This window comes from Amphibalanus amphitrite, unplaced genomic scaffold (genome assembly GCF_019059575.1).
Source record: "Amphibalanus amphitrite isolate SeventyFive unplaced genomic scaffold, NRLGWU_Aamphi_draft 001013F_arrow, whole genome shotgun sequence".
NCBI classification, from domain to species: Eukaryota; Metazoa; Arthropoda; class Thecostraca; order Balanomorpha; family Balanidae; genus Amphibalanus; species Amphibalanus amphitrite.
Genome location: NW_024882507.1, coordinates 20,366 through 44,000, shown reverse-complemented (window position 1 = coordinate 44,000; position 23,635 = coordinate 20,366). Strand labels below are relative to the sequence as shown.

Below are 23,635 nucleotides of genomic sequence, written 5' to 3'. Positions count from 1 at the left end.
CTACCAAAGACGTTCCAGGGATTTCCCAATCCTTAGTGTTCTCATTCTTTGGAGATTTAGCCCTTTTAAAGGTGAGTGTTTTTGTCTGTCTCTTCTTAAATATTGGTAATTATCCAGTTCAAGTTTAAATCAGCTTCAGTGCATGGGTGTTGTTTTCCATATGCTTGGTAGGGCCCGAGCCCTACCAATAATTTCAGGATTAATTTCATAATGATTTCAGAACATAAGATGTCTTCAAAAATGTATTAAGCAAGATGAAAAGAACATGTTAGAGCCCTGAAATTCCAGCTAACTTGAGATTCACCCAATACCGAAAGTGTTCTACGAAACATTCGGCTTTGGACTTATGTTTTTTGGTTTTTGTTTCTACAACTTTGCAAATTTTCCATTTCTGTCATTGAATAAGTAACAGTGTCGTAAATGCTATTTTCCAGCTTTAAAAATAACTCACGTAGTTATTATTTTCAGGGAAAAGTCCATGTAAGCTAGTGGCAGTAATTAGTTTGTAAGCACCTGACCAAGTACTATTCTTGTTGCGCTATTGACCCTCTTTCATTCTTTCTCAATTCCGTTTTTAGAAATGAACTCAGCTCGTTGAGTAGAGCATGTCAAAGCTCTGAATTCAACATGTGATATCTCCCTAGATTTTCATACCTAATCCCAAAAATGATTTACGAAACTCCGCTTTTGACATATGGTGTTTTTCAGCTGTTCTCTTTTTTAAACCTGGTGCTTCTCAATTCTGGCTTCTGAATCAGTATCAGTGTCTCCAATGCTAGTTGCCAGTACCAAAAATAACTGGGCTATAGGTACTTAAGGGGAAATGCAAGTATAAGGGGAAATGCACATACAAGTCGTATTAAATAGCTCTACAGTTTGTGTGCACCTAACCTAGTACTATTCTTGATGCGCGATTGATGCCCTCTCATTCTTTCCAAATTATGTCTTAAGAAATGCATTCAGCACATTGGTTGACACATGTTGGAGTCCTGGAACTTAAGGTAGCCCCTGAGATTCACTCATTACCAAAAGTGCCTAACGAAACATTCCGCTTTGCACCTACTCAGGTGTTTTTGGGCTTTCTTTTCTACAGCTTTGCCTATTTTCCAATTTGGCCAATTGAATTAGACTCAGTGTCTTAAATGCTATTTTCCAGTACCCAAAAATAAATGGATTGTTATTATTTTGAGAACTGCACATGTAAGCCTGTGGCAGTAAGTAGCTTTGTTTGCACCTGACTCAGTACTATTCTTGTTGCGCGATCGACACCCTCACCATGGATGAAGGAGCCCTCACTCTTTCTCAATCCTTTTTTTTAGAGACAAATCCAGCGCATTGAGTAAAACGTGTCAAATCCATGAAACTTGTGATATTGTTAAACAGGTTATTCTTCATCCTTCTAATAAACTTGTGATGGTATCTTCAAACATTCACATAATACCAAAAGTGATTTACGGAACTTTCTGCAATTGACATGAAATGTGTTTTTGGGCTGTTTTCTTTCTAAACCACTGGCCATTTCCAAAGTCTGTCATCTGAATCAGCCTCAGTGTCTCCAATGTTATCTGCCAGTATCAAAAATAACTGGGCTATTTGTATTTAAGGGAAATGCACATGCATGTCATGATATTAAGTGACTTTGCTGTTTGTGTGCACCTGACCAAGTACTATTCTTGATGCGCTATTGAATCTCTCTCATTCTTATTCCATTATGTCTTTGGAAACGCATTCAGCAGGTTGATTAGAACATGTTAGTGCCCTGGAACTCAGGGTAACCCTTGAGATTCACTTAATACCAAAAATGCCTAACGAAACGCTCCGCTTTAGGCTTAGTTGTTTTTGGTCTTTCTTTTCTACAACTTTGTTAATTTTCCCATTCCGTCTATTGAATTAGCCACATTGTCTTTAAATGTTTTTTTTTCAGTAGGTACCAAAAATAGCTGGGTAATTATCATTTAAGGGAAATGCACATGTAAGCTAGTGGAAGAGGGCGGTCTGAGGGACCTACTGGGCCCTCAGACCACCCTCAGAACCGGCTGAGCGACTCTTTGAAGCTATTCGTGGGCCTTGCTTCATGCTTGCCCCAAAAACACCCCCCTCAGTTTTAACAATTTTTATTTTCTTTTTTTAAATAAATATTTCTTATATTTATTTGCTCCCCCTTCCAAAAATAGTGGATGAAATCCGATGACTTTTTCAATTTTGAGGGGTTACCTTGAGCCCCTGTCAGTTTGGCTCCGTCCTTGAGGGAAATCCTGGCAACACCCCTGAATGGCTTTGTGTAATTGGAGACACTGAGGCTGATTAAGAAGACAGTCTTAGACGGACAGACCAATGGCTAAGAAATAAAACAGCCAAAAAACAAATTTCATGTCAAAGGCGGAAGGTTTCATAGAACACTTTTGGTACAAAGTATGTGAATCTAGGGAGAAATATCATCAGTGTCAGATCTTTGACATGCTCTACTCAACGCGATGAATTTGTTTCTGAAAACGAAGGTGAGAAAGAATGTACAAGATTAGTACTTGGTCAGGTGCACACACAGCTACTTACTGTAGCTTTTCTAGGTACAAGGTCTGAATGAGCCTCATGCGACCTACGGGCCCTCAGACCGAAAAAATCAGTATCTCTCTGTTCTAAACATAGAGGAAATTGTGGAAAAATAACAAGTGCAGCTACTGAAGAGAAATTAAAAAAATTACCGAAAAGCTCCCATATTTGCATGACATCATACCTACATATGACGGCACCTATGACGTCGGCTTGCGAAATATGCTAGTAGCCGCTAGTATTGTGACACTGAACAAGGCCCTGATGCCGTAACTAGAGCGATATATCACCATTTGGCAGTTACGGCCCTCCAAGTATTAAGTGGTTGGTGGCCGACAATACTTTAGTCGATATGCATTGATAAATACTGCTAGTGGCTGTTGAAAACCATTGCCGAAGTGTGTGCTCGAGTCCTCTTCTCATTTCCATTACCTAACCCGGCGGCCTCTGCGCCACCCGCCGGCCGTTGGGGGGGGGGGGGGCATTCTATACTTGTCCCCCTTTAGTTCTGCGACGATATCGTCGCAACGCGAAGAGAAAGAGCGCGAACCTGTGCACACATCTTTCTGAATACCTAGCCGAGGTTCTGTCCAAATTTGGTGTTGATCCCATTTGAAATGACGCCACAGTGACGTCAGAAGTGAAGGTATAGATTTGCTAGGTTTCCTCACGATAAATCCGCTGTTTGAAATCGAATATGCCTAAAGGATCGATAATTGGTCAGGATCTAGTTGGAAGTGTACTTAGATTTGTCAGTAGGTGCTGCTAAGTTCATTTACAGTTGAGTTTCATTCCGAGCGACATCAGAAACGCTCTATCTCGGCAAGCGACAAAAGTTTATGACGTGACTGTGACGTCACCTTAAGTGCTGCAACCACTAAACTTTTCTCAAATATTGCCCAGGTATTCATTTGAAGCTATGCCAAGTTTCAAGCTCGTAGCTCATCAGATTTCGGAGGTATTCAACGAAATGTAAGGGGGGCAGCTTAATGCCCCCCAGTGGCTCGGGGGTTAAAGATAGTGTGCCAGCTTTCCTGGACCGTATGGAGTTAATGGCCCAGATAAGGAGAACCGGATTTTTAGAACTTATCCATACCTTCAAAACTCATGGAAACGTCTTAAATTCTTCGAAATTTGAGTACCCCAGTGCGAAATTCGCCCCAACGGGTTGTCGGTCGTACCCCAACCACATTTCACACCACTATGAACAATAAATGCACACACTGAAATCGCTATTACCGATGGGCTCATCCAATCAAGTTTCGATAAACCCGTTCATCATCATCTCCTGCGGTTTCGAACACGCCTATTAGGTGGTGCGGTAGACCGCGCCCAAAGCTAGGGCCCCGGTAACGTGAGGTAGCCGAGTCGGGGCAGCGTGCGCTGACCCAAGCCGGGGTCGCGCGTCCTCCCGGTGTCATGTGATAGCCCGGGGCTGCCCGCGGGGATGCGGTAGACCGCGCCCAAAGCCGCGGCCCCGGCTTGGGTCAGCGCACGCTACCCCGACTCGGCTACCTCACGTTACTGGGGCCCTGGCTTTGGGCGCGGCTTCTGCTTATATATATTTGTGGTGCGGTGGTGGTGCGTCGGGCCGCGCGCTCTGACTTCGGCCAAGAAAAATGCGTCAGCTGATCATTGTCATTTCTGCCACTTTCATGTGGTGAGATGGGGTCATAACTTTAGACGGCTGTTTCATATCAATTATTTTACATAAAATAATATTTCAAACCATAAATTAATGTTTGACAGCCAAATTAAAGAAACAATACCAATACAGGCTTATAGTTTAAATTCGACATTGTGTTGTCTACGATTAGACAGCTGATAACTCATTCCCGTACGTCGTAACTCTATAATGACCTTTGCTTATTGTCACATGTGCGCCGCATTCGTGATTGTTGCCGACGTCTGTTTGCAGGTCAGCCCACTACAGTTGTTATACATATCGATAAACCGATAAACTTTTAGGCGAAAAAAAAAACACTATTTTAGGCCCATTTTTGATTGTTTTGCGATATTAGGTAAAAACAGAAGCTTCTTATCCTAGGAAAAATAAAATGGGAAATCATTCGAAGGTGGCACACTACCTTTAAGTCATTTTACAGGAGAGTCTGCCATTCAAAGTTATTACACCAAAAGCACACAGGCTAACCAACCACTCTTGCTGGAGCTGAAGGGCCGTACATGCCAATATAAGTTCGGGACAGGAGCAGGTGGGCAGGGACGCCCGGTTCTTCCGGGCGTCCCTGTAGCTCAATTCGGATAGTGCTGGACTGCGCACCGGTGGTGAGTGCCTGGTTCGAGTCGCTTCGGCGCTCGCTACTTTTGTTCCCGGCAGGGATGGCGTGCAGTCAGTGACAGTGGTCGCGTTACAGGCCAGATGAAGTCGGTTAGCGGGGCGGGCCGTGTCCGGCTATGATGTACACGTTAAATATTCGACTATAAATTCTGCCTTGTACCCGAAATATCCCGATCGGGCGTTAGAGGTCAGAACCAGAACCTGCGCAACAAGCACCGCTTAGCGTTAGTTCTGCCATCGGAAATCCACCCATTCATAGTATTTTGAATAAATTTATAAAAATGATCGGACATTGGTAGGAGGGGGGGGATAGGGAAAGGGCCGGGGGTCAGTGACAGGGCACTGTTGGTAAAAAAAAAAATACTGTTGGGTCCCTCAAAGGATAAATAAACTTCACCCTTCGCTCATTGAGACATTTGTGATTGCTATTGACTTACACTTTCTGTGACATGTAAGTCTTAAATACTACTTATATACTACTTATACTAGTATATACTAGTATATATAAGTAGTATATAGGTACTACTTATATACTACTTGTCAATTCACTGTTGTTTTCCAGGTGACCAGACGCATGATCCAAGCGCATGCGTACAGTCCAAGCGTAGGTCCACCGTGCAAGCGTGGATTAAGCCAACATGGGGAAAAGAAAGGTTTGTCTGTGGTGTGTGTGTAGATCAGAGATGATCAGAGATCAGTAGATCAGAGATGGTAGCACGACACACTTCTCATTAAGCATTGTTACTTGCCTTGTTCGTACAGATTTCCATCAACAAGTGTTCGACGTTTTGTATTTTTATTTGAAAATATGAGTATTGCGTAAAACATACTGAGATCAAATGAATATTATGTTCTTCGCTTCAGATTTATTTGGTTTCTATATGCAGGTGGAATGGAGTTGATAATAATATAATGGAGAAGATAATAATATATAAAGATAATAATATAAATCTTTAACTTTCAACCGATTTTAACGAAACTAAGTGCTTATTCACAAACTTAGCCTCCATAAAAGTTTCTGGTTTGGGAAACTGTTGAAGTATAGGCGGGTTTCAGACGGCAAAAATGTGGTACAAAATAAAGACACCTTCAACGCTTTTGTGTTTCTTGTTTCGGTGTCACGGTTTTCTTGTTTTGCGCTTTTTACCAAGCTGTGCTAGTCCAATATCATTAGCGCCGAATACGTTACTGACAAGTATTGTTCCTCTACATTGAAGCGCCCAAGTGCGGCGCTGGCATGATTTTTGAATGTTCGATCTCCAAGTCCTTTTTGAATATCAACACACACTTATTGTTGGCCATTGTCACATTTGGCACCAATTTGGTTATTTAACATTGGGTCTGGAGCCGCCTCTGATGTATATTTTGGTGTTAAAAATTTGGTACAAGCGCCAGACATTTTGCACAAAAGCTCACATGCAGGGTCCTTCAGTGACATTTTTATCTGAAATTAAAAAATGAAAGAAATACCCGAGCAAGGAATAGGGTTATCTGCATGCCACAATGTTATTGAGTGATACTTATGGACCGAACGGAATTGATCTTGTTGGAACGTGTTTATAGTGTGATATGACGAGTTGTGTATATGTGTGCATGTAACTTGCTAGCAATGTTTCATGTAGTCACGATACTGTTTAACAAACATGCATATGTTCCTTCCTAGGGACGCCCAGGAGGGCTGATCGCCAGAAAAAGACCCCGGAGGAGTGTTGAGGTAATTTGCGATTGCTATACCCTTATAACGGACATGTTTTCAGATAATAAATAATCGCAGAGTAATAATCGTATGCTCACTGTATTGAAAAGTCTAGACTTAGCTTAAAATGACTAAAGATGTAAATGGATTATTCGAAATAACTATTCATTTTAGGTTAAGTTGAGATTTTTTCAAGACAGTGAGCATACGGTTATTACTATACGATATTGAATCATGCTGCTCATGGTGATTAGTACCTCGCCACCTCATTACAATAAATCATCGCCTAAAATTTTCATAGCAGCTAGCCCCGGGAGTGCCTATCGCCATAGCACCATTAACATGCCACTGTTATCTGTGCTCTCCTGTTCTATGGGCACAAATATCCAAATGTGTTTTTTTTATTTTTCCCGTCGCTGTGATACCTTGCTCACCTCTCTCTCTCTCTCTCTCTCTCTCTCTCTCTCTCTCTCTCTCTCTCTCTCTCTCTCTCTCTCTCTCTCTTTCTCTCTCTCTCTCTCTCTCTCTTTCTTTCTTTCTTTCTCTCTCTCTCTCTCTCTCTCTCTCTCTCTCTCTCTCTCTCTCTCTCTCTCTCTCTCTCTCTCTCTCTCTCTCTCTCGTCATTCTCTTCATCCTTTTCTCCTTCACGATGATTTTTTTTATGTTACAGGAAGTATTTTTCATTACAGGAAATATTTTTCGTCGAGGCCGTTCTAGAGTTTAACGAGGCCACGGATATGTATCGGGTGAAATGGCAAGGCACTCCGTAAGTATTTCGCACATATTGTGTACATCTAGCAATTAGTGTGCAAAGTAATATTAGTGTCCTTACTGATCCAGAGACAACTTCATACTTCAATATTTTTTTAAGCATATCAAACATTGTACTGCTATCGCTTCAAAGTACGCAATTACCAATTTGGTCAGTTACCAGTACATAACAGTAAACAGTAATACTAACTAAGAATATATGATGATCCTAACTACTACGTTTTTGCATGAGAACTCATCTGCAGTCTTTCCGATGCATGGTATCGCCCATATTTTCAACCTGACATCCCACGAATGTCCTTTCTTTAAAATCAGTTACACCTTGACCAATGTACCTTCCTTTTTCGCACAGTGAAATAACCTGGGAACCCTCTCATCACTTCCATCCCGATTTGCTTCGTGCGTTCCATGATGGTGAGTTGGTAATGGAATAAAGCGTAGCTTTGTCTCCTCTCTCTCTCTCTCTCTCTCTCTCTCTCTCTCTCTCTCTCTCTCTCTCTCTCTCTCTCTCTCTCTCTCTCTCTCTCTCTCTCTCTCTGTCATTTCCCTCTCTCCATCACCTGTCTTACCCCTCTCACAATCTTCTGTCCTGTCCTCTCCATTTTCATTTCTTTTAAATATCCCGGTCCGGACAAGGGTTACATTACTGTCTTTTTATTATTGAGGCAAATTTCCACATGTCGTGTATGTGCGTAAACAATAGACACATTCCCGGTCCTCTATACACTGTATTTTGTTCCTGCCTCTATGCTGTTATCTGGTCCGAATGCTAACGTGTTGAATGGTTCGGTCGGCTTGTGGTCCCTTGTTACAAGTGATTTTGTGCGCGGACAGGTCGGGATGGTTCCGAGGCTGCCACCGTGTCGGAGACCGGTTGCATCGCAGGGGGCCACCAGTCCGGCGCGCAGTCGGACGCCCAGTCTGGCGCCCAGTCTGGCGCCCAGTCCGACGATCTGTCTGACGCCCAGCCCGACGATCAGTCTGGCGCCCAGCCCGACGCTAAGCCCGACGATCAGTCTGGCGCCCAACCCAACGTCCTCACAGCGATGATGACGCTGCCAGGACCGGTGGCTATGCCGACGTCTCGTGAGTCTCCCCTTCCCCTCTCTTTCTCTCTCCCTCTACCTTCCTTCTGATTTGGTCGTTTTCCTGTTTCTCCAACACGCCCTCCTACCTCATGTTACTCCTCTCACAATACTTCTGTTCTGTCGCCAACATTTTTCAGCTCTTCTTAATGTCCCGGCCCGGACGAGTATAACATTGCTATCTTTTTATGATTAATACAATGGTGTAGCACACATTTCCAACTGTTGCGTACGTCCATGAACATTGAATGCGTTTCCGGTGCTCCATACCCCATATTTTGTTCCCGTCTCTATATTGTATTTTTTTCCGAGTGTTTCTAACAGGCTTACGTGTTGAATGGTTCGGTCGGCTCGTGGTCCCTTGTTACAAGTGATTTTGTGCGCGGACAGGTCCGGATGGTTCCGAGGCTGCCACCGTGTCGGAGACCGGTTGCATCGCAGGGGGCCACCAGTCCGGCGCGCAGTCGGACGCCCAGTCTGGCGCCCAGTCTGGCGCCCAGTCCGACGATCTGTCTGACGCCCAGCCCGACGATCAGTCTGGCGCCCAGCCCGACGCTAAGCCCGACGATCAGTCTGGCGCCCAACCCAACGTCCTCACAGCGATGATGACGCTGCCAGGACCGGTGGCTATGCCGACGTCTCGTGAGTCTCCCCTTCCCCTCTCTTTCTCTCTCCCTCTACCTTCCTTCTGATTTGGTCGTTTTCCTGTTTCTCCAACACGCCCTCCTACCTCATGTTACTCCTCTCACAATACTTCTGTTCTGTCGCCAACATTTTTCAGCTCTTCTTAATGTCCCGGCCCGGACGAGTATAACATTGCTATCTTTTTATGATTAATACAATGGTGTAGCACACATTTCCAACTGTTGCGTACGTCCATGAACATTGAATGCGTTTCCGGTGCTCCATACCCCATATTTTGTTCCTGTCTCTATATTGTATTTTTTCCGAGTGTTTCTAACAGGCTTACGCGTTGAATGGTTCGGTCGGCTCGTGGTCCCTTGTTACAAGTGATTTTGTGCGCGACAGGTCCGGATGGTTCCGAGGCTGCCACCGTGTCGGAGACCGGTAGCCTCGCAGGGGGCCACCAGTCCGGCGCGCAGTCGGACGCCCAGTCTGGCGCCCAGTCTGACGCCCAGTCCGACGATCTGTCTGACGCCCAGCCCGACGATCAGTCTGGCGCCCAGCCCGACGCTAAGCCCGACGATCAGTCTGGCGCCGAGCCCGACGTCCTCATGGGGATGGTGACGCTGCCAGGACCGGTGGCTATGCCGACGTCTCGTGAGTCTCCCCTTCCCCTCTCTTTCTCTCTCCCTCTACCTTCCTTCTGATTTGGTCGTTTTCCTGTTTCTCCAACACGCCCTCCTACCTCATGTTACTCCTCTCACAATACTTCTGTTCTGTCGCCAACATTTTTCAGCTCTTCTTAATGTCCCGGCCCGGACGAGTATAACATTGCTATCTTTTTATGATTAATACAATGGTGTAGCACACATTTCCAACTGTTGCGTACGTCCATGAACATTGAATGCGTTTCCGGTGCTCCATACCCCATATTTTGTTCCCGTCTCTATATTGTATTTTTTCCGAGTGTTTCTAACAGGCTTACGTGTTGAATGGTTCGGTCGGCTCGTGGTCCCTTGTTACAAGTGATTTTGTGCGCGGACAGGTCTGGATGGTTCCGAGGCTGCCACCGTGTCGGAGACCGGTTGCATCGCAGGGGGCCACCAGTCCGGCGCGCAGTCGGACGCCCAGTCTGGCGCCCAGTCTGGCGCCCAGTCCGACGATCTGTCTGACGCCCAGCCCGACGATCAGTCTGGCGCCCAACCCAACGTCCTCACAGCGATGATGACGCTGCCAGGACCGGTGGCTATGCCGACGTCTCGTGAGTCTCCCCTTCCCCTCTCTTTCTCTCTCCCTCTACCTTCCTTCTGATTTCGTCGTTTTCCTGTTTCTCCAACACGCCCTCCTACCTCATGTTACTCCTCTCACAATACTTCTGTTCTGTCGCCAACATTTTTCAGCTCTTCTTAATGTCCCGGCCCGGACGAGTATAACATTGCTATCTTTTTATGATTAATACAATGGTGTAGCACACATTTCCAACTGTTGCGTACGTCCATGAACATTGAATGCGTTTCCGGTGCTCCATACCCCATATTTTGTTCCCGTCTCTATATTGTATTTTTTTCCGAGTGTTTCTAACAGGCTTACGTGTTGAATGGTTCGGTCGGCTCGTGGTCCCTTGTTACAAGTGATTTTGTGCGCGGACAGGTCCGGATGGTTCCGAGGCTGCCACCGTGTCGGAGACCGGTTGCATCGCAGGGGGCCACCAGTCCGGCGCGCAGTCGGACGCCCAGTCTGGCGCCCAGTCTGACGCCCAGTCCGACGCCCAGTCCGACGATCTGTCTGACGCCCAGCCCGACGATCAGTCTGGCGCCCAGCCCGACGCTAAGCCCGACGATCAGTCTGGCGCCCAGCCCGACGTCCTCATGGGGATGATGACGCTGCCAGGACCGGTGGCTATGCCGACGTCTCGTGAGTCTCCCCTTCCCCTCTCTTTCTCTCTCCCTCTACCTTCCTTCTGATTTGGTCGTTTTCCTGTTTCTCCAACACGCCCTCCTACCTCATATTACTCCTCTCACAATACTTCTGTTCTGTCGCCAACATTTTTCAGCTCTTCTTAATGTCCCGGCCCGGACGAGTATAACATTGCTATCTTTTTATGATTAATACAATGGTGTAGCACACATTTCCAACTGTTGCGTACGTCCATGAACATTGAATGCGTTTCCGGTGCTCCATACCCCATATTTTGTTCCTGTCTCTATATTGTATTTTTTCCGAGTGTTTCTAACAGGCTTACGTGTTGAATGGTTCGGTCGGCTCGTGGTCCCTTGTTACAAGTGATTTTGTGCGCGACAGGTCCGGATGGTTCCGAGGCTGCCACCGTGTCGGAGACCGGTAGCCTCGCAGGGGGCCACCAGTCCGGCGCGCAGTCGGACGCCCAGTCTGGCGCCCAGTCTGACGCCCAGTCCGACGATCTGTCTGACGCCCAGCCCGACGATCAGTCTGGCGCCCAGCCCGACGCCCAGCCCGACGATCAGTCTGGCGCCGAGCCCGACGTCCTCATGGGGATGGTGACGCTGCCAGGACCGGTGGCTATGCCGACGTCTCGTGAGTCTCCCCTTCCCCTCTCTTTCTCTCTCCCTCTACCTTCCTTCTGATTTGGTCGTTTTCCTGTTTCTCCAACACGCCCTCCTACCTCATGTTACTCCTCTCACAATACTTCTGTTCTGTCGCCAACATTTTTCAGCTCTTCTTAATGTCCCGGCCCGGACGAGTATAACATTGCTATCTTTTTATGATTAATACAATGGTGTAGCACACATTTCCAACTGTTGCGTACGTCCATGAACATTGAATGCGTTTCCGGTGCTCCATACCCCATATTTTGTTCCCGTCTCTATATTGTATTTTTTCCGAGTGTTTCTAACAGGCTTACGTGTTGAATGGTTCGGTCGGCTCGTGGTCCCTTGTTACAAGTGATTTTGTGCGCGGACAGGTCCGGATGGTTCCGAGGCTGCCACCGTGTCGGAGACCGGTTGCATCGCAGGGGGCCACCAGTCCGGCGCGCAGTCGGACGCCCAGTCTGGCGCCCAGTCTGGCGCCCAGTCCGACGATCTGTCTGACGCCCAGCCCGACGATCAGTCTGGCGCCCAACCCAACGTCCTCACAGCGATGATGACGCTGCCAGGACCGGTGGCTATGCCGACGTCTCGTGAGTCTCCCCTTCCCCTCTCTTTCTCTCTCCCTCTACCTTCCTTCTGATTTGGTCGTTTTCCTGTTTCTCCAACACGCCCTCCTACCTCATGTTACTCCTCTCACAATACTTCTGTTCTGTCGCCAACATTTTTTTCAGCTCTTCTTAATGTCCCGGCCCGGACGAGTATAACATTGCTATCTTTTTATGATTAAAGGGACCCTCCCACCTTAAAAAAGTTAATGAATTGGCATAAAAGTGGTGTACCGTGAATCAGAAAGAGCGAAAATGAACATCTACCAAATTTCACCGAAAAATATTCACCCGTTTTTGAAATATAAGACTTTTATTTTATAACGCGCGGTCCATGGGCTTGATGACGTCATCAGAGTCCGTTAGTGTTAAGAGATAGGGACTACGCTGGTCCCACCCTGCAAGCATGGGCGTCGCCACCACTTCGGACACTACGGACAGTGTCCGTAGATGTTTTGGAAGGCCCGAAAACTTGTACGGAATGTCCGTACAAGTTTCGACGACTGAAAAACAGTCATTGCACATGTTTTGAAGTAGCTTAACGCTTATCAGTCCCCTATTTGTGGGTAAAGTTACGATCCAAGGCAGCCCCAAAGTCAATGTCACGCAAGAGTCTATATTCTATCGGTCTATCTTCTGCTGCGCGGTGAAGATAGACCGAACTGCACCCACTGTGGGGAACAACTCTCAGTGGCCCATGTGCTGCTGAATTGCCGCCGGCTTGCCGGGATGCGGTCACACCACCTCGGGCATCTTGCGCCCACAGTGACTCTCCTAGATCTTCTCTCAGATAACTCGCGCTGGATCCATAACGGTAGCATATTTTCCTTTATCCGTGCAGCTAACTTCCCCGTTACTTTCCTATCCTAAGCATGAAACGTAAATAAGTAAGTAATTAAAGACGTATTTAAAATTTTTGTTATGGGCGCAAAATGACCTCGCCGTCGGCGCGCCCCTAACCCCCAACAAACAAACAACAAACAAGGTCTCACTTTGCACGTGCGCAAGTGCAGGACAAGCGTAGCTATATGTTTACCCTATCACGCCAATCACGAAATAATGGATCGCTTTAGTGCATGGGAGTTGCAGAAACAATGTGAAGCTAATGTGCGCACTCCTAGCATTTTTCCCTACCACCTTCACGGCATATGTGAATACTATGCCATGGTATTTAGCATTGCTGTGCAACGCGTTCACTTTTACCATCAAATGAATCCCTGTCCTGTTCGCAGTGACTTACGTCGAACTTGATCATCCGCCTCCTCGGCCACCAAAGCCGCCCCACTTAAGAGGGGCGCCGTTGGTCTATCATCCGCCTCCTCGGCCACCAAAGCCGCCCCACTTAAGAGGGGCGCCGTTGGTCAATTATTCCGCAATTGACCGCAAGCGGACTCTGGCCTTGGAGAAGGCGCTAGAGCAACAGGCCCAATTTCGTGCTTGGCAGGCGGTACAAGCACGGCTTCATCGCCCCTGCCAAGCAGCCAACCAGCCCCCACGGCCAGATACTGACCAACCACCAGCACGCCGAAACCGTTGTTGGTGCTGTGTGGTGATGTGAACCTGTGTCGGCCGAGATCCAGATCTGGAGCAAATTCAGCTGCTGTGCGATGTTCCAGCTGTGCATTGGCCAACCTATTGACAGAAGAGTCCACCATCAGTGACGACTGACGAGTATTACCGGAGCAACATCCTGTCAGACAAATTAGTCCGTAGGAGAATGAGAAGTGACGCCGGGAGAAGCTCTTATCCTTCTGGACTAACGGACTACGGCTTGGAAATAGTTTTCATCCTAATTCCATCGAGATCTTATGGACTTTTGTCCAGCAAGAGGTGAATAAGGGGACACCCGGCAGGACCCGACAGAGCAACTGGTAGGCACATGCTAATACGGCGTCGGTCCACATCAAACCCACTGTGCTTAAAAACCCAGAAGCGTAGCTGGAATGTTCTAGGCATTTCTAAATATGATCTTATGAAAGGTGGCTATATCATCATCAAAGGGAAGCAACCTCAGGTTGTTTCTTAATTACAGCTGAAAGAAAGGTTTGCGGATAATGTCGTTACACTCTGTATCATTCTATAGACTAATTCACTGATACGTCAGCCATAATAATTCTGTGACTTTTGTCATCCTGAGGCTCTAACTAAACTAACTGAATGCTTAGAGCAAAAGAAAATGACAAAATTGTGACCAGCGACTTCAAATACAGCAAATGAGACTGATCATGTGCAAAAGTCAACCAAAGGCCATTTGAGGTCACATAAGGTCAACATAAGACTTGACCGTTTCAAACAACCTAACTATATGCCATTCGATGTATCTTGATATGACTAATGCGTTGGCACCACCTTCTTTGCTGAAGAACTCTGCAAAAAAAAAAACCGCAGCTCGGGGTCGCTGACCTGCCATCTACCCTAATGTAGGTATCAAAAATGTGTTTGTATTTTTTCCGAAGCCCCTAGGCCCCCTAGGCATTCGGGGGCTATCGCAACTATTCGTCCGGGGTGGGGGAAAATGCCCTCCACGGGCCCGCGTGGGTTTGTATTGTATTGTATTTACGATCATGGGCGATCCACACATGGCGTGGCGATTACTGCCTGGTTTATGACGAGTGTTACGGCTGACAGAATGTGTCCGTACAAGTTGGGGAGCCGTGGCGACGCCCCTGCCTGCAAGTAAAGGGAAGAAATTTCTTGAACACTATAAAGCTGCGGGGGTTGCGACCAGGATAAATGGTGGTTTCTGAGCCTGGCCGCAAACTTGGCTATCTCAACTCAAAACTAATGTTAAGGTGGGAGGGTCCCTTTAATACAATGGTGTAGCACACATTTCCAACTGTTGCGTACGTCCATGAACATTGAATGCGTTTCCGGTGCTCCATACCCCATATTTTGTTCCTGTCTCTATATTGTATTTTTTCCGAGTGTTTCTAACAGGCTTACGTGTTGAATGGTTCGGTCGGCTCGTGGTCCCTTGTTACAAGTGATTTTGTGCGCGGACAGGTCCGGATGGTTCCGAGGCTGCCACCGTGTCGGAGACCGGTAGCCTCGCAGGGGGCCACCAGTCCGGCGCGCAGTCGGACGCCCAGTCTGGCGCCCAGCCCGACGTCCTCACGGGGATGATGACGCTGCCAGGACCGGTGGCTATGCCGACGTCTCGTGAGTCTCTCCTTCCCCTCCCTTTCTCTTTCCCTCTACCTTCTTTCTGTTTTGGTCGTTTTCCTGTTTCTCCAACACGCCCTCCTACCTCAATATCTTACTCCTCTCACAATAATTCTGTTCTGTCGCCAACCATTTTCAGCTATTCTCGATGTCCCGTCCTGACGATGGTAACATTGCTGTCTTTTTATGATTAAGGCAATGGTGTAGCACACGTTTCCACATGTGGCGTACGTGCATGACCATTAACCCCCGCCGGCACAGGGGGGGGGGGGGGTGATGCAACCCCTCCCCTAAGGTTTTTTGCGAATAACTCGTTTTAAAAGCGGTCGATCGCGACGAAACTTTCAGTACCCTCGCATTGATCATTTTGACACCTACATTGAAAATTTCATGACCCTGACCCGAATGATCTTTGACCTGTGACCTTCTTTCCGAGACCATGTCTGGCCGGAATCGTGATTCGGTGTATGTCGGCTCGCATTAGCCGCGCGTTTGCAAGCTTCTCGTGGTTTCAAACGTTCAAACATGTGATTTGATGTTGCTCCCATACATTGAGGTGGATGTCAAGGTCTCCTGAATGTCAGGTCAGGTCATTGACATTTGGTGACCTCGGTTCAATTTTTTAGTTTTACATTTTTCTAGGCTAGTTTTTTACTGGTCTCGATTTTCCCGATTTTTGGGTCATTGGCCTGATCTGGAAGGTCAACCGATGACTGGGACCTTAAAATTGGGTATTATCGTCTTCGTCTCGTGACGGGCAGTACGCTCGTTTTTTCCGCGAAGCTCTAGCTCGATCAGGAGCCAAACGCGAGGGGGGGGGGGGGGTCGTAGTCGTACCAACCCCTCTTGTGCCGTCGAAGGACGCAAAATGGCCTGTGCCGGCTAGGGTTAAATGCGTGTCCAGTGCTCCATACCCCATATTTTATTCCAACTTCTATATTGTTTTTTTTTTTCGAGCGCTCCTAACTGGCTTACGTGTTGAATGGTTCGGTCGGCTCGTGGTCCCTTGTTACAAGTGATTTTGTGCGCGGACAGGTCCGGATGGTTCCGAGGCTGCCACCGTGTCGGAGACCGGTTGCATCGCAGGGGGCCACCAGTCCGGCGCGCAGTCGGACGCCCAGTCTGGCGCCCAGTCTGGCGCCCAGTCCGACGATCTGTCTGACGCCCAGCCCGACGATCAGTCTGGCGCCCAGCCCGACGCTAAGCCCGACGATCAGTCTGGCGCCCAACCCAACGTCCTCACAGGGATGATGACGCTGCCAGGACCGGTGGCTATGCCGACGTCTCGTGAGTTCTCTCTCTCTCTCTCTCTCTCTCTCTCTCTCTCTCTCTCTCTCTCTCTCTCTCTCTCTCTCTCTCTCTCTCTCTCTCTCTCTCTCTCTCTCTCTCTCTCTCTCTCTCTCTCTCTCTCTCTCTCTCTCTCTCTCTCTCTCTCTCTCTCTCTCTCTCTCTCTCTCTCTCTCTCTCGCTCTCTCGCTCTCTCGCTCTCTCTCTCTCTCTCTCTCTCTCTCTCTCTCTCTCTCTCTCTCTCTCTCTCTCTTTCTCTCTTCTCTCTTTCTCTCTCTCGCTCACTCGCTCGCATGATGGCACTATTCATCGACCCGACAAATATTTTGATGTCGATGTTGTTCACATTATGTGCTGGGGAAGCTACAATTCGGAGAGTTCGATGAATATTTTGTTTTTGACGTTTGGTATCGTCAGTTAATTATTTTTCCTGCTTTTACAGGAGGTCGCCAACCGAAGCCGTCAGCTATGGTGAAGCCCGTTTATCGCAAACCTGAACAAGCTGTGGTCGATGACAGGTGAGTGGTTTTCTGGATTTTATGTCTTTTTCGCTTATGCTGCACTGGTTTGATAAAAATCATGTTGAATGGCAAGGGATATGTTAAGGGTGTACTCTTTGTTCTAACGAGGCGATGTCCCTTCGCAGCTCCAGTGACGAGTCAGCGTCGGATTCCAGCAGTTCAGCTATCTCGGCCGATGAACTGTGGCAGGTAAGTTTGTCGTTTCTAATTTCAGGCTCAGTACCGAACGTTCCGTAACCGGCTTGTGATTGATTGGGCCATGCATTCTGAAATGGCGAACTTAACATCAGTATCTACGTTGTTTCATTAATTTGTTGATCGATGTTTTACAGACACTGCTGAATACGAGGCACAGCAGAGATCGCGGTGATCGCAGCGAACCTCGAAGCCCAGCTGGGCGATGCGACCTTGGAAGCGAAGGTGAGATTTCTGGAATATAGTTTGTCGGAATTATTTCGAATCCATCAATCCATTCCACGTCCCATTCCATCCCAACCCTTTCAGTCCAGTCCTGTCTGTTGGGCCGTCCGTCCCGTCTGTCGTCCCTCTGTCCCAGAGCAGAATTTGCCTCAGATGGGACATAATGAGGTCCCCCCTCAACTAACGATCCTGTATTGTTAAGCTTTATCCAATACTGTTAAAATTTGCAAAGGACCGAAAGATCGCATGTTACCAGCTACCCTGGAAAATTGTGAATTGCCGTCAATCAGGGGCCAATCGCCGAAGTGGTCAATAGTCCCACCCCTTCTTATGGTTGGCAGCATAAGAAGCCAGACGAGGGCCTTTTCCATAGCACGGGCGGCGAGGGGGGGGTTGGTTGGTTGGTTGGTACGACCCCACCCCCCTGGCGATTGGCTCCTATGGCACTTAGAAACGCCAAATTTACAGGGTAGGTGGGTCAATGGGAGATCTCGCCCCTGTGAAAGTTCGGTGACTCTAAGTCAATATTTAGGTTTTTTGGGGGGTATGAGTGCAAAAATTTTGCTAAAACGTCAAACGTTTTTCGCGTATAACTTTTTACCTAGTAACGATAGAGCGAAAATAAAAGCACCAGTGAACTCAGGACGTCCGTGCGCATCGAATGATATACTTTGTTACCAATTTAAGTGAACTCCTCTGGAGTTCAGTTGCCGCTAAGCTAGTCCAATTTTCCCCTGACCTTGTAACGGTTTTTGTGACCTGGTGACCTGACCTGAAAAGACTGGGACTTCAAATTTTCAGGATAGGTGCGAAAAGGTTGCCCCAGAGGGTATGCCAAATTCGTTTTTACGTTATTTGCGAAAAACCTTAGGGGGTGCATCAACTCCTCGCCGTTTTACTTATACTTGATCATTTCATTAAAGCCCCCCTCGCCGGGCGAGGATTAATGAAAAACGGCCTGGCCGGGCGAGGGTTACGGCAATTATGAAAACCATTCGATGCCCCTTGACATGAGCAACAGGACATTGTTGCTTGGTACCGCCTTCGGTTCATCTATTATTCACGAATGAATCATTTCTTATACTTTTTTGTAGTGTTTGTTTAAAGGGACCCTCCCACCTTCAAAAAGTTGATGAATTGGCATGAAAGTGATGTTGTTTGGTTCAGAAGGAGCAAAAACGAATATCTAATATAAACGAAATTAACCCTCGCATGTGAAGGGGGGTCGGATGGACCCCCCCCCCATGGTTTTTCGCGAATAACTCGCGCAAAAAGCGGCCGATCACGGCGAAACTTTCAGTACCCTCGAGTTGATCAATCTTACACCTACCCTGAAATTTTCATGACCCTGACCCCAAAGACCTTTGACCTGTGACCTGATTCTCGAGACAATGTTCGGCCGGAATCGCGATTTGGCTTATGTCAGCTCACATTATCCGCGCGTTTCCAGTCTTTTTGTGATTGTAAACGTCCAAACATGTGAAATGATGTTCGTCCCATGCATCACGGCGGGTGTCAAGGTCATCTGAAGGTCAGATCAGGTCATTGACCTTTGATGACCTCGGCTCACCTGTTCGAGTTTTACATGTTTCTAGGGTAGTTTTCGGGCTGATTTCGAATTCAGCATCCATTTGAACATTTACGAAGTAGTTTTAGTGCTTTGATAACATGTTACGACACCGTCGGTGGTATTGACACCTACTATGGATAGCCGGTAGGACGCGTACTGGTTTACCTGACCTGACCTGACCCGACCTGGCCTAAATGCATGAAGACAGCATCTGTGATCAAAACTAACATGATATTCGTGATCAGCACCCCGAAAAAACCCATAACAGCTTCACATTACGAAATTCTAGCAGGCCACGATTTTCCCGACTTTTGGGTCATTGACCTGACCTGGAAGGTCAACCAATGACCTAGGTCCTAGATCCTTAAAATTGGGTATCATCGGCTTCCTCTCGTCACAGGCAACACGCTCGTTTTTTCCGCGAAACTCTAGCTCAATCAGGGGCCGAACGGCAGGGGGGAGTCCAACCGACCCCAATCCTACACATTAGGCGCTGTAAAAAGCCGCACACATGCGAGGGTTGACTTAATAATAGACGAAATTTCACCGAAAAATATTTACCGGTTTTCAAGATATTACACCTGAGCTCAAACTGCATCTGATAGTACCTTTTTGTTTGAAAAGCTCATTTTCAAAATTTGACCTTTTTTGGCCTGAAAGTGACCTATACTCGGCTGAGGATGACCTCAAATGACACAAACGACACTGTTTTCGAAATCTATGAGTAAAATGAACCATAAAACACGTCACGTGACCGATACATGATATAAACTTTCGTGACCTAAGATGACCCAGCCCTGAGCTGAAAAACTCGAAGTACAAATTTGGTACCCTCAGGGTATCTACGGCTTACATCAACGAGTGTGCAAACCAAAAATGATTGTGTTGGCCGGTCCGACGTGTTAGCCGGTCGCCACAGCCTAAATTGTGAACAAGCGAAAATGTTGATAAATTTTACTTTGACCTGACCTGTGACGTTATTGGTGACGTCGAGGTCAATGAAATTAGGTTTCACTATCAGCCGCCGTTTGAATTTTGACAATCGGCCCAGTAGTTTCGGGGATGGGAGGGGGTTCAAGAGCCCCCCCCCCCCTCAGCCGCGTTATGGAAAATACCCCAGTCGTGCTGGGTTAACCACTCCATGTAAAACCATCACAGTTAGCCCATTCATCATGGCAGTTGTGAAAGATCATGTTTACAGCTATCGTGTGCTTCTTCGTTCTCTCGTGTGTGATGTAGGTAGTTTTTTTTTTTAGGTCGTATCCAGTTTTCCCAAATAAGCTCTTATTGGCCAAAATTTAGCGTGCTTTCCTCTGGGGACCTGGTTATTGGCAGCTAAAAATGACATCAATTTTTAACGGGCTTTTGAACATCATTTTTTGCTTCTCGCTACGATACATAAGAACCGAGTTCTAAGAGTGGGCATCTATACGCCCCCTACTTCCACCCTACTTTACTTTTAAACAGGGCTGCGGAGTCGATGGATTGTATGCGACTCCGACTCCGACTCCGGCTTTCAAAAACTAATTCCGACTCCGACTCCGGGCTGAACTGTTGACCCCGATGACTCACAAATCCGACTCCGGCTCCGGTCCCCAATATTGACCTTGATTCCGGTTCCCAACATCGACTCTGACTCCGATCACAACTGCCGACTCCGACCGACTCGGACTCTGACTGCGCAACCCTGCTTGGAAACGCTAGAGCACAATAACCGTCACATGTTTCCTTTTACAGCGGGTCCCAGCGGATACTGCCAGGATGGAGCTGAAACATCAGCAACGACGGCGACTCGGACTCACATCAGCGACAGCGACTCAACAGCGACTCTACTCAGCGACAGCGACTCGGATTCATCATACGCTCCATCGGAAGACTCCATGGTTCCTCCATCTCTAATATCCAACGACGCAGACACTCGGTATCCGGGGCTCCAGTTGAACTCCCCAAATCATTCAGTGTCGACCACGAACAACCCGACGAGACGACGATGGGACAGACGTAACGTGTGCCCTTACTGCGAGGTACCCCAGGCCAAGTTTGCGAGGCATCTTCAGTTGCGGCACGGAGATGAGGTGGAAGTCCAAAATGCTCTCTCCAAACCAAAGGGAAGCGGTGAAAGAAAAATGGCGTTCCGAGCTTTGCAAAACAAAGGAAACTATGCCCACAACGTGGCGGTGCGAGTAAACTCAAAACAAGGCGATGTCATACCAAGCAAAAGACCATCAAAAACAAGTGAAAGGCGCGTGGAGGACTTTCTCCCGTGTGAGCATTGTCTGGGATTTTACTATCGTAAGACACTCTGGCGGCATAAACGTGTCTGTCCTCGGGCTCGCAGTGGACCAACCGGAGGCCGAAGCGTCCAGGCAGATGCGATGGCCCAGCTTCCCATTCCACCTGGCTTGTCCGTCCGACTCGGAGATGTTTTTAAGTCCATGCGAATGGATGAGGTAACGCTCCTCTGCAAAACTGACCAAACAATTATCGCCTTTGGCGAGAAACTGCTCGCCCGTGTGGGTCCAGAGGCTCATCAACTGAGGTACGTCAGTCAAAAGATGCGGGAGCTCGGTCGTCTCTTGCAAGTCCTAAAAAAGACATCCAAGGAAGCGAAGCTGAGCGATTTTCTCTGTCGGTCGAAATTCTATGAGCTCGTATCCGCCGTCCGGGAAGTTTGCAGCTTTGATGAGAAGGAAAGCAAGTCGGGGCTGGCACTGAAATTGGGCCATTCTATTAAGAAGTGTGCTACGATAGTGCTGGCGAAGAAAATCGAGAAGGGAGAGGACACGGAATCGGTGGATGCTTTCCTCCAGCTCCACCAGTTGGAGTGGACAGACCAGGTTTCTCGCTCTGCTCTGCGTAAGCTGGCAGACGGGAGATGGAACAAGCCTAGTCTGATCCCAGTGGCAGAAGACCTCAGCAAGCTCCAGACTTGTCTGGTCTCAGAACTACAGAAGAGCAAAGAGGAGCTCCTCAGTAACCCGTGCTCCAAAACCTACAAAGGCATGGCCGAAGTGCTTTTGGCAAGGATCATCTTGTTCAACCGTCGCCGTCAAGGTGAGGCCGGTCGCATGAAACTTACCGACTGGACGAACAGCGTTGACTCTGAAGCAAACATCCCCAGCAGTGTGGCCGAATGCTTGAGCCCTCTGGAAAAGCATCTGGGGGCGAGTCTCAAGCGGGTCATGGTTAGAGGAAAGCGTGGACGAGGCGTGCCCATTCTTCTGACTAAGGAGATGGTTGAGGCAGTCCAACTTCTGCTGGCGAAGCGTGAGGAACTGAACGTGGGTGGAATGTACGTTTTTTCCATCCCTTCGGGGCTTCACCCCCTGAGAGGCAGTGACTGTCTGAGAAAGTTTGTGCTTCAGTGTGGAGCAAACTCGCCCAGGAGTCTGACGTCGGGAGCTCTTCGCAAACATGTGGCGACGATGTCTCAACTTCTGAACCTTCGTGACAATGAGATGGACCAGCTGGCGACGTTCATGGGACACGATATCCGTGTCCATAGGGAATTTTACAGACTTCCCGATGCAACCGTCCAGGTGGCAAAGCTGAGCAAAATGCTGATTCTGATGGAAAGTGGAAACACGGCCCACCTCAAGGGACAAAGGCTCGACGAACTGGATGTGACCGTTCCTGACGCGCAAGAGTCATCAAGTGATTCTGAACCCGATGACGGAAATCCAGTGGAAGTCACCGCTGAAGTCACAGCAAAGGCGGATAAAAAAGTGACGAAAAGACGACCTTGGTCTTCGAAGGAAAAGGACGCCGTGCACAGAAGCTGCGCGAGCTTCATCCGGACCCTGAAGGTTCCAGGTCAGACTGACTGCCTGCGGGCTATCGCTGAAGAGCCGGACCTAAAACAGCGGACTTGGAAGGATGTCAAGTACCAGGTCCACAATATGATTACGACCCGCAAGAGACGGGCGCTCAGATAGGTGAAAAGGGCTTCACCAGTTCGGCGCCCAGTCCGGCGCCCAGTCCGGCGCCCAGTCCGGCGCCCAGTTCGGCGCCCAGTCCGGCGCCCAGTTCGGCGCCCAGTTCGGCGCCCAGTCCGGCGCCCAGTTCAGCGCCCAGTTCGGCGCCCAGTCCGGCGCCCAGTTCAGCGCCCAGTTCGGCGCCCAGTCCGGCGCCCAGTTCAGCGCCCAGTTCGGCGCCCAGTCTGAAGCTCAGTCTGGCGCCCAGTCCTTCAGTCCGACGCCCAGCCACCCAGTGGGCTCCCGTTTTTGTGGCAAATACAGCATCTGTCCTTTTTTCGCTTTTTTGTATCTATGTACGGAAGGTCTCGCCCCGCGCCGTCCGGCCGGTGCCGGATTACACAGACCGGTATTATAGGTAGTACGAAACAAAACCTTGAACTTTTAGACAAACACCTTAATCCGGGCTCAGATTAACTGACCATTGCTTCAACATGACACACATTTATCACTTAAATGTAATATGTTGCTCAATTATGACCACGTTTACGTGCCCAGCACAAG

The 23,635-nt window shown here is 48.1% G+C and overlaps 1 protein-coding gene across 12 annotated transcripts in view; it reads left to right on the top strand.

Annotated features, from left to right (window-relative positions):
- Positions 1-23,408, top strand: part of LOC122369183 — a 38,107-nt gene extending 14,699 nt beyond the window's left edge. For 5 of the 12 annotated variants that reach the window (XM_043343701.1, XM_043343704.1, XM_043343702.1 and 2 more), the window contains 12 exons: positions 8,792-9,043; positions 9,431-9,682; positions 10,071-10,286; positions 10,676-10,939; positions 11,327-11,578; positions 11,967-12,182; positions 15,201-15,356; positions 16,395-16,646; positions 17,089-17,164; positions 17,293-17,356; positions 17,500-17,587; positions 20,895-23,408. In XM_043343701.1, the coding sequence (XP_043199636.1) occupies positions 8,792-9,043; positions 9,431-9,682; positions 10,071-10,286; positions 10,676-10,939; positions 11,327-11,578; positions 11,967-12,182; positions 15,201-15,356; positions 16,395-16,646; positions 17,089-17,164; positions 17,293-17,356; positions 17,500-17,587; positions 20,895-23,092 (4,286 nt within the window). In that variant the 3' untranslated portion in view covers positions 23,093-23,408. Of the gene's footprint in view, positions 1-5,411; positions 5,503-6,512; positions 6,564-7,234; positions 7,312-8,150; positions 8,403-8,791; positions 9,044-9,430; positions 9,683-10,070; positions 10,287-10,675; positions 10,940-11,326; positions 11,579-11,966; positions 12,183-15,200; positions 15,357-16,394; positions 16,647-17,088; positions 17,165-17,292; positions 17,357-17,499; positions 17,588-20,894 lie in introns of all 12 variants that reach the window. The other 7 variants (XM_043343713.1, XM_043343708.1, XM_043343706.1 and 4 more) reach the window with 7 other exon arrangements.
- Positions 23,409-23,635: the final 227 nt, after the last annotated feature.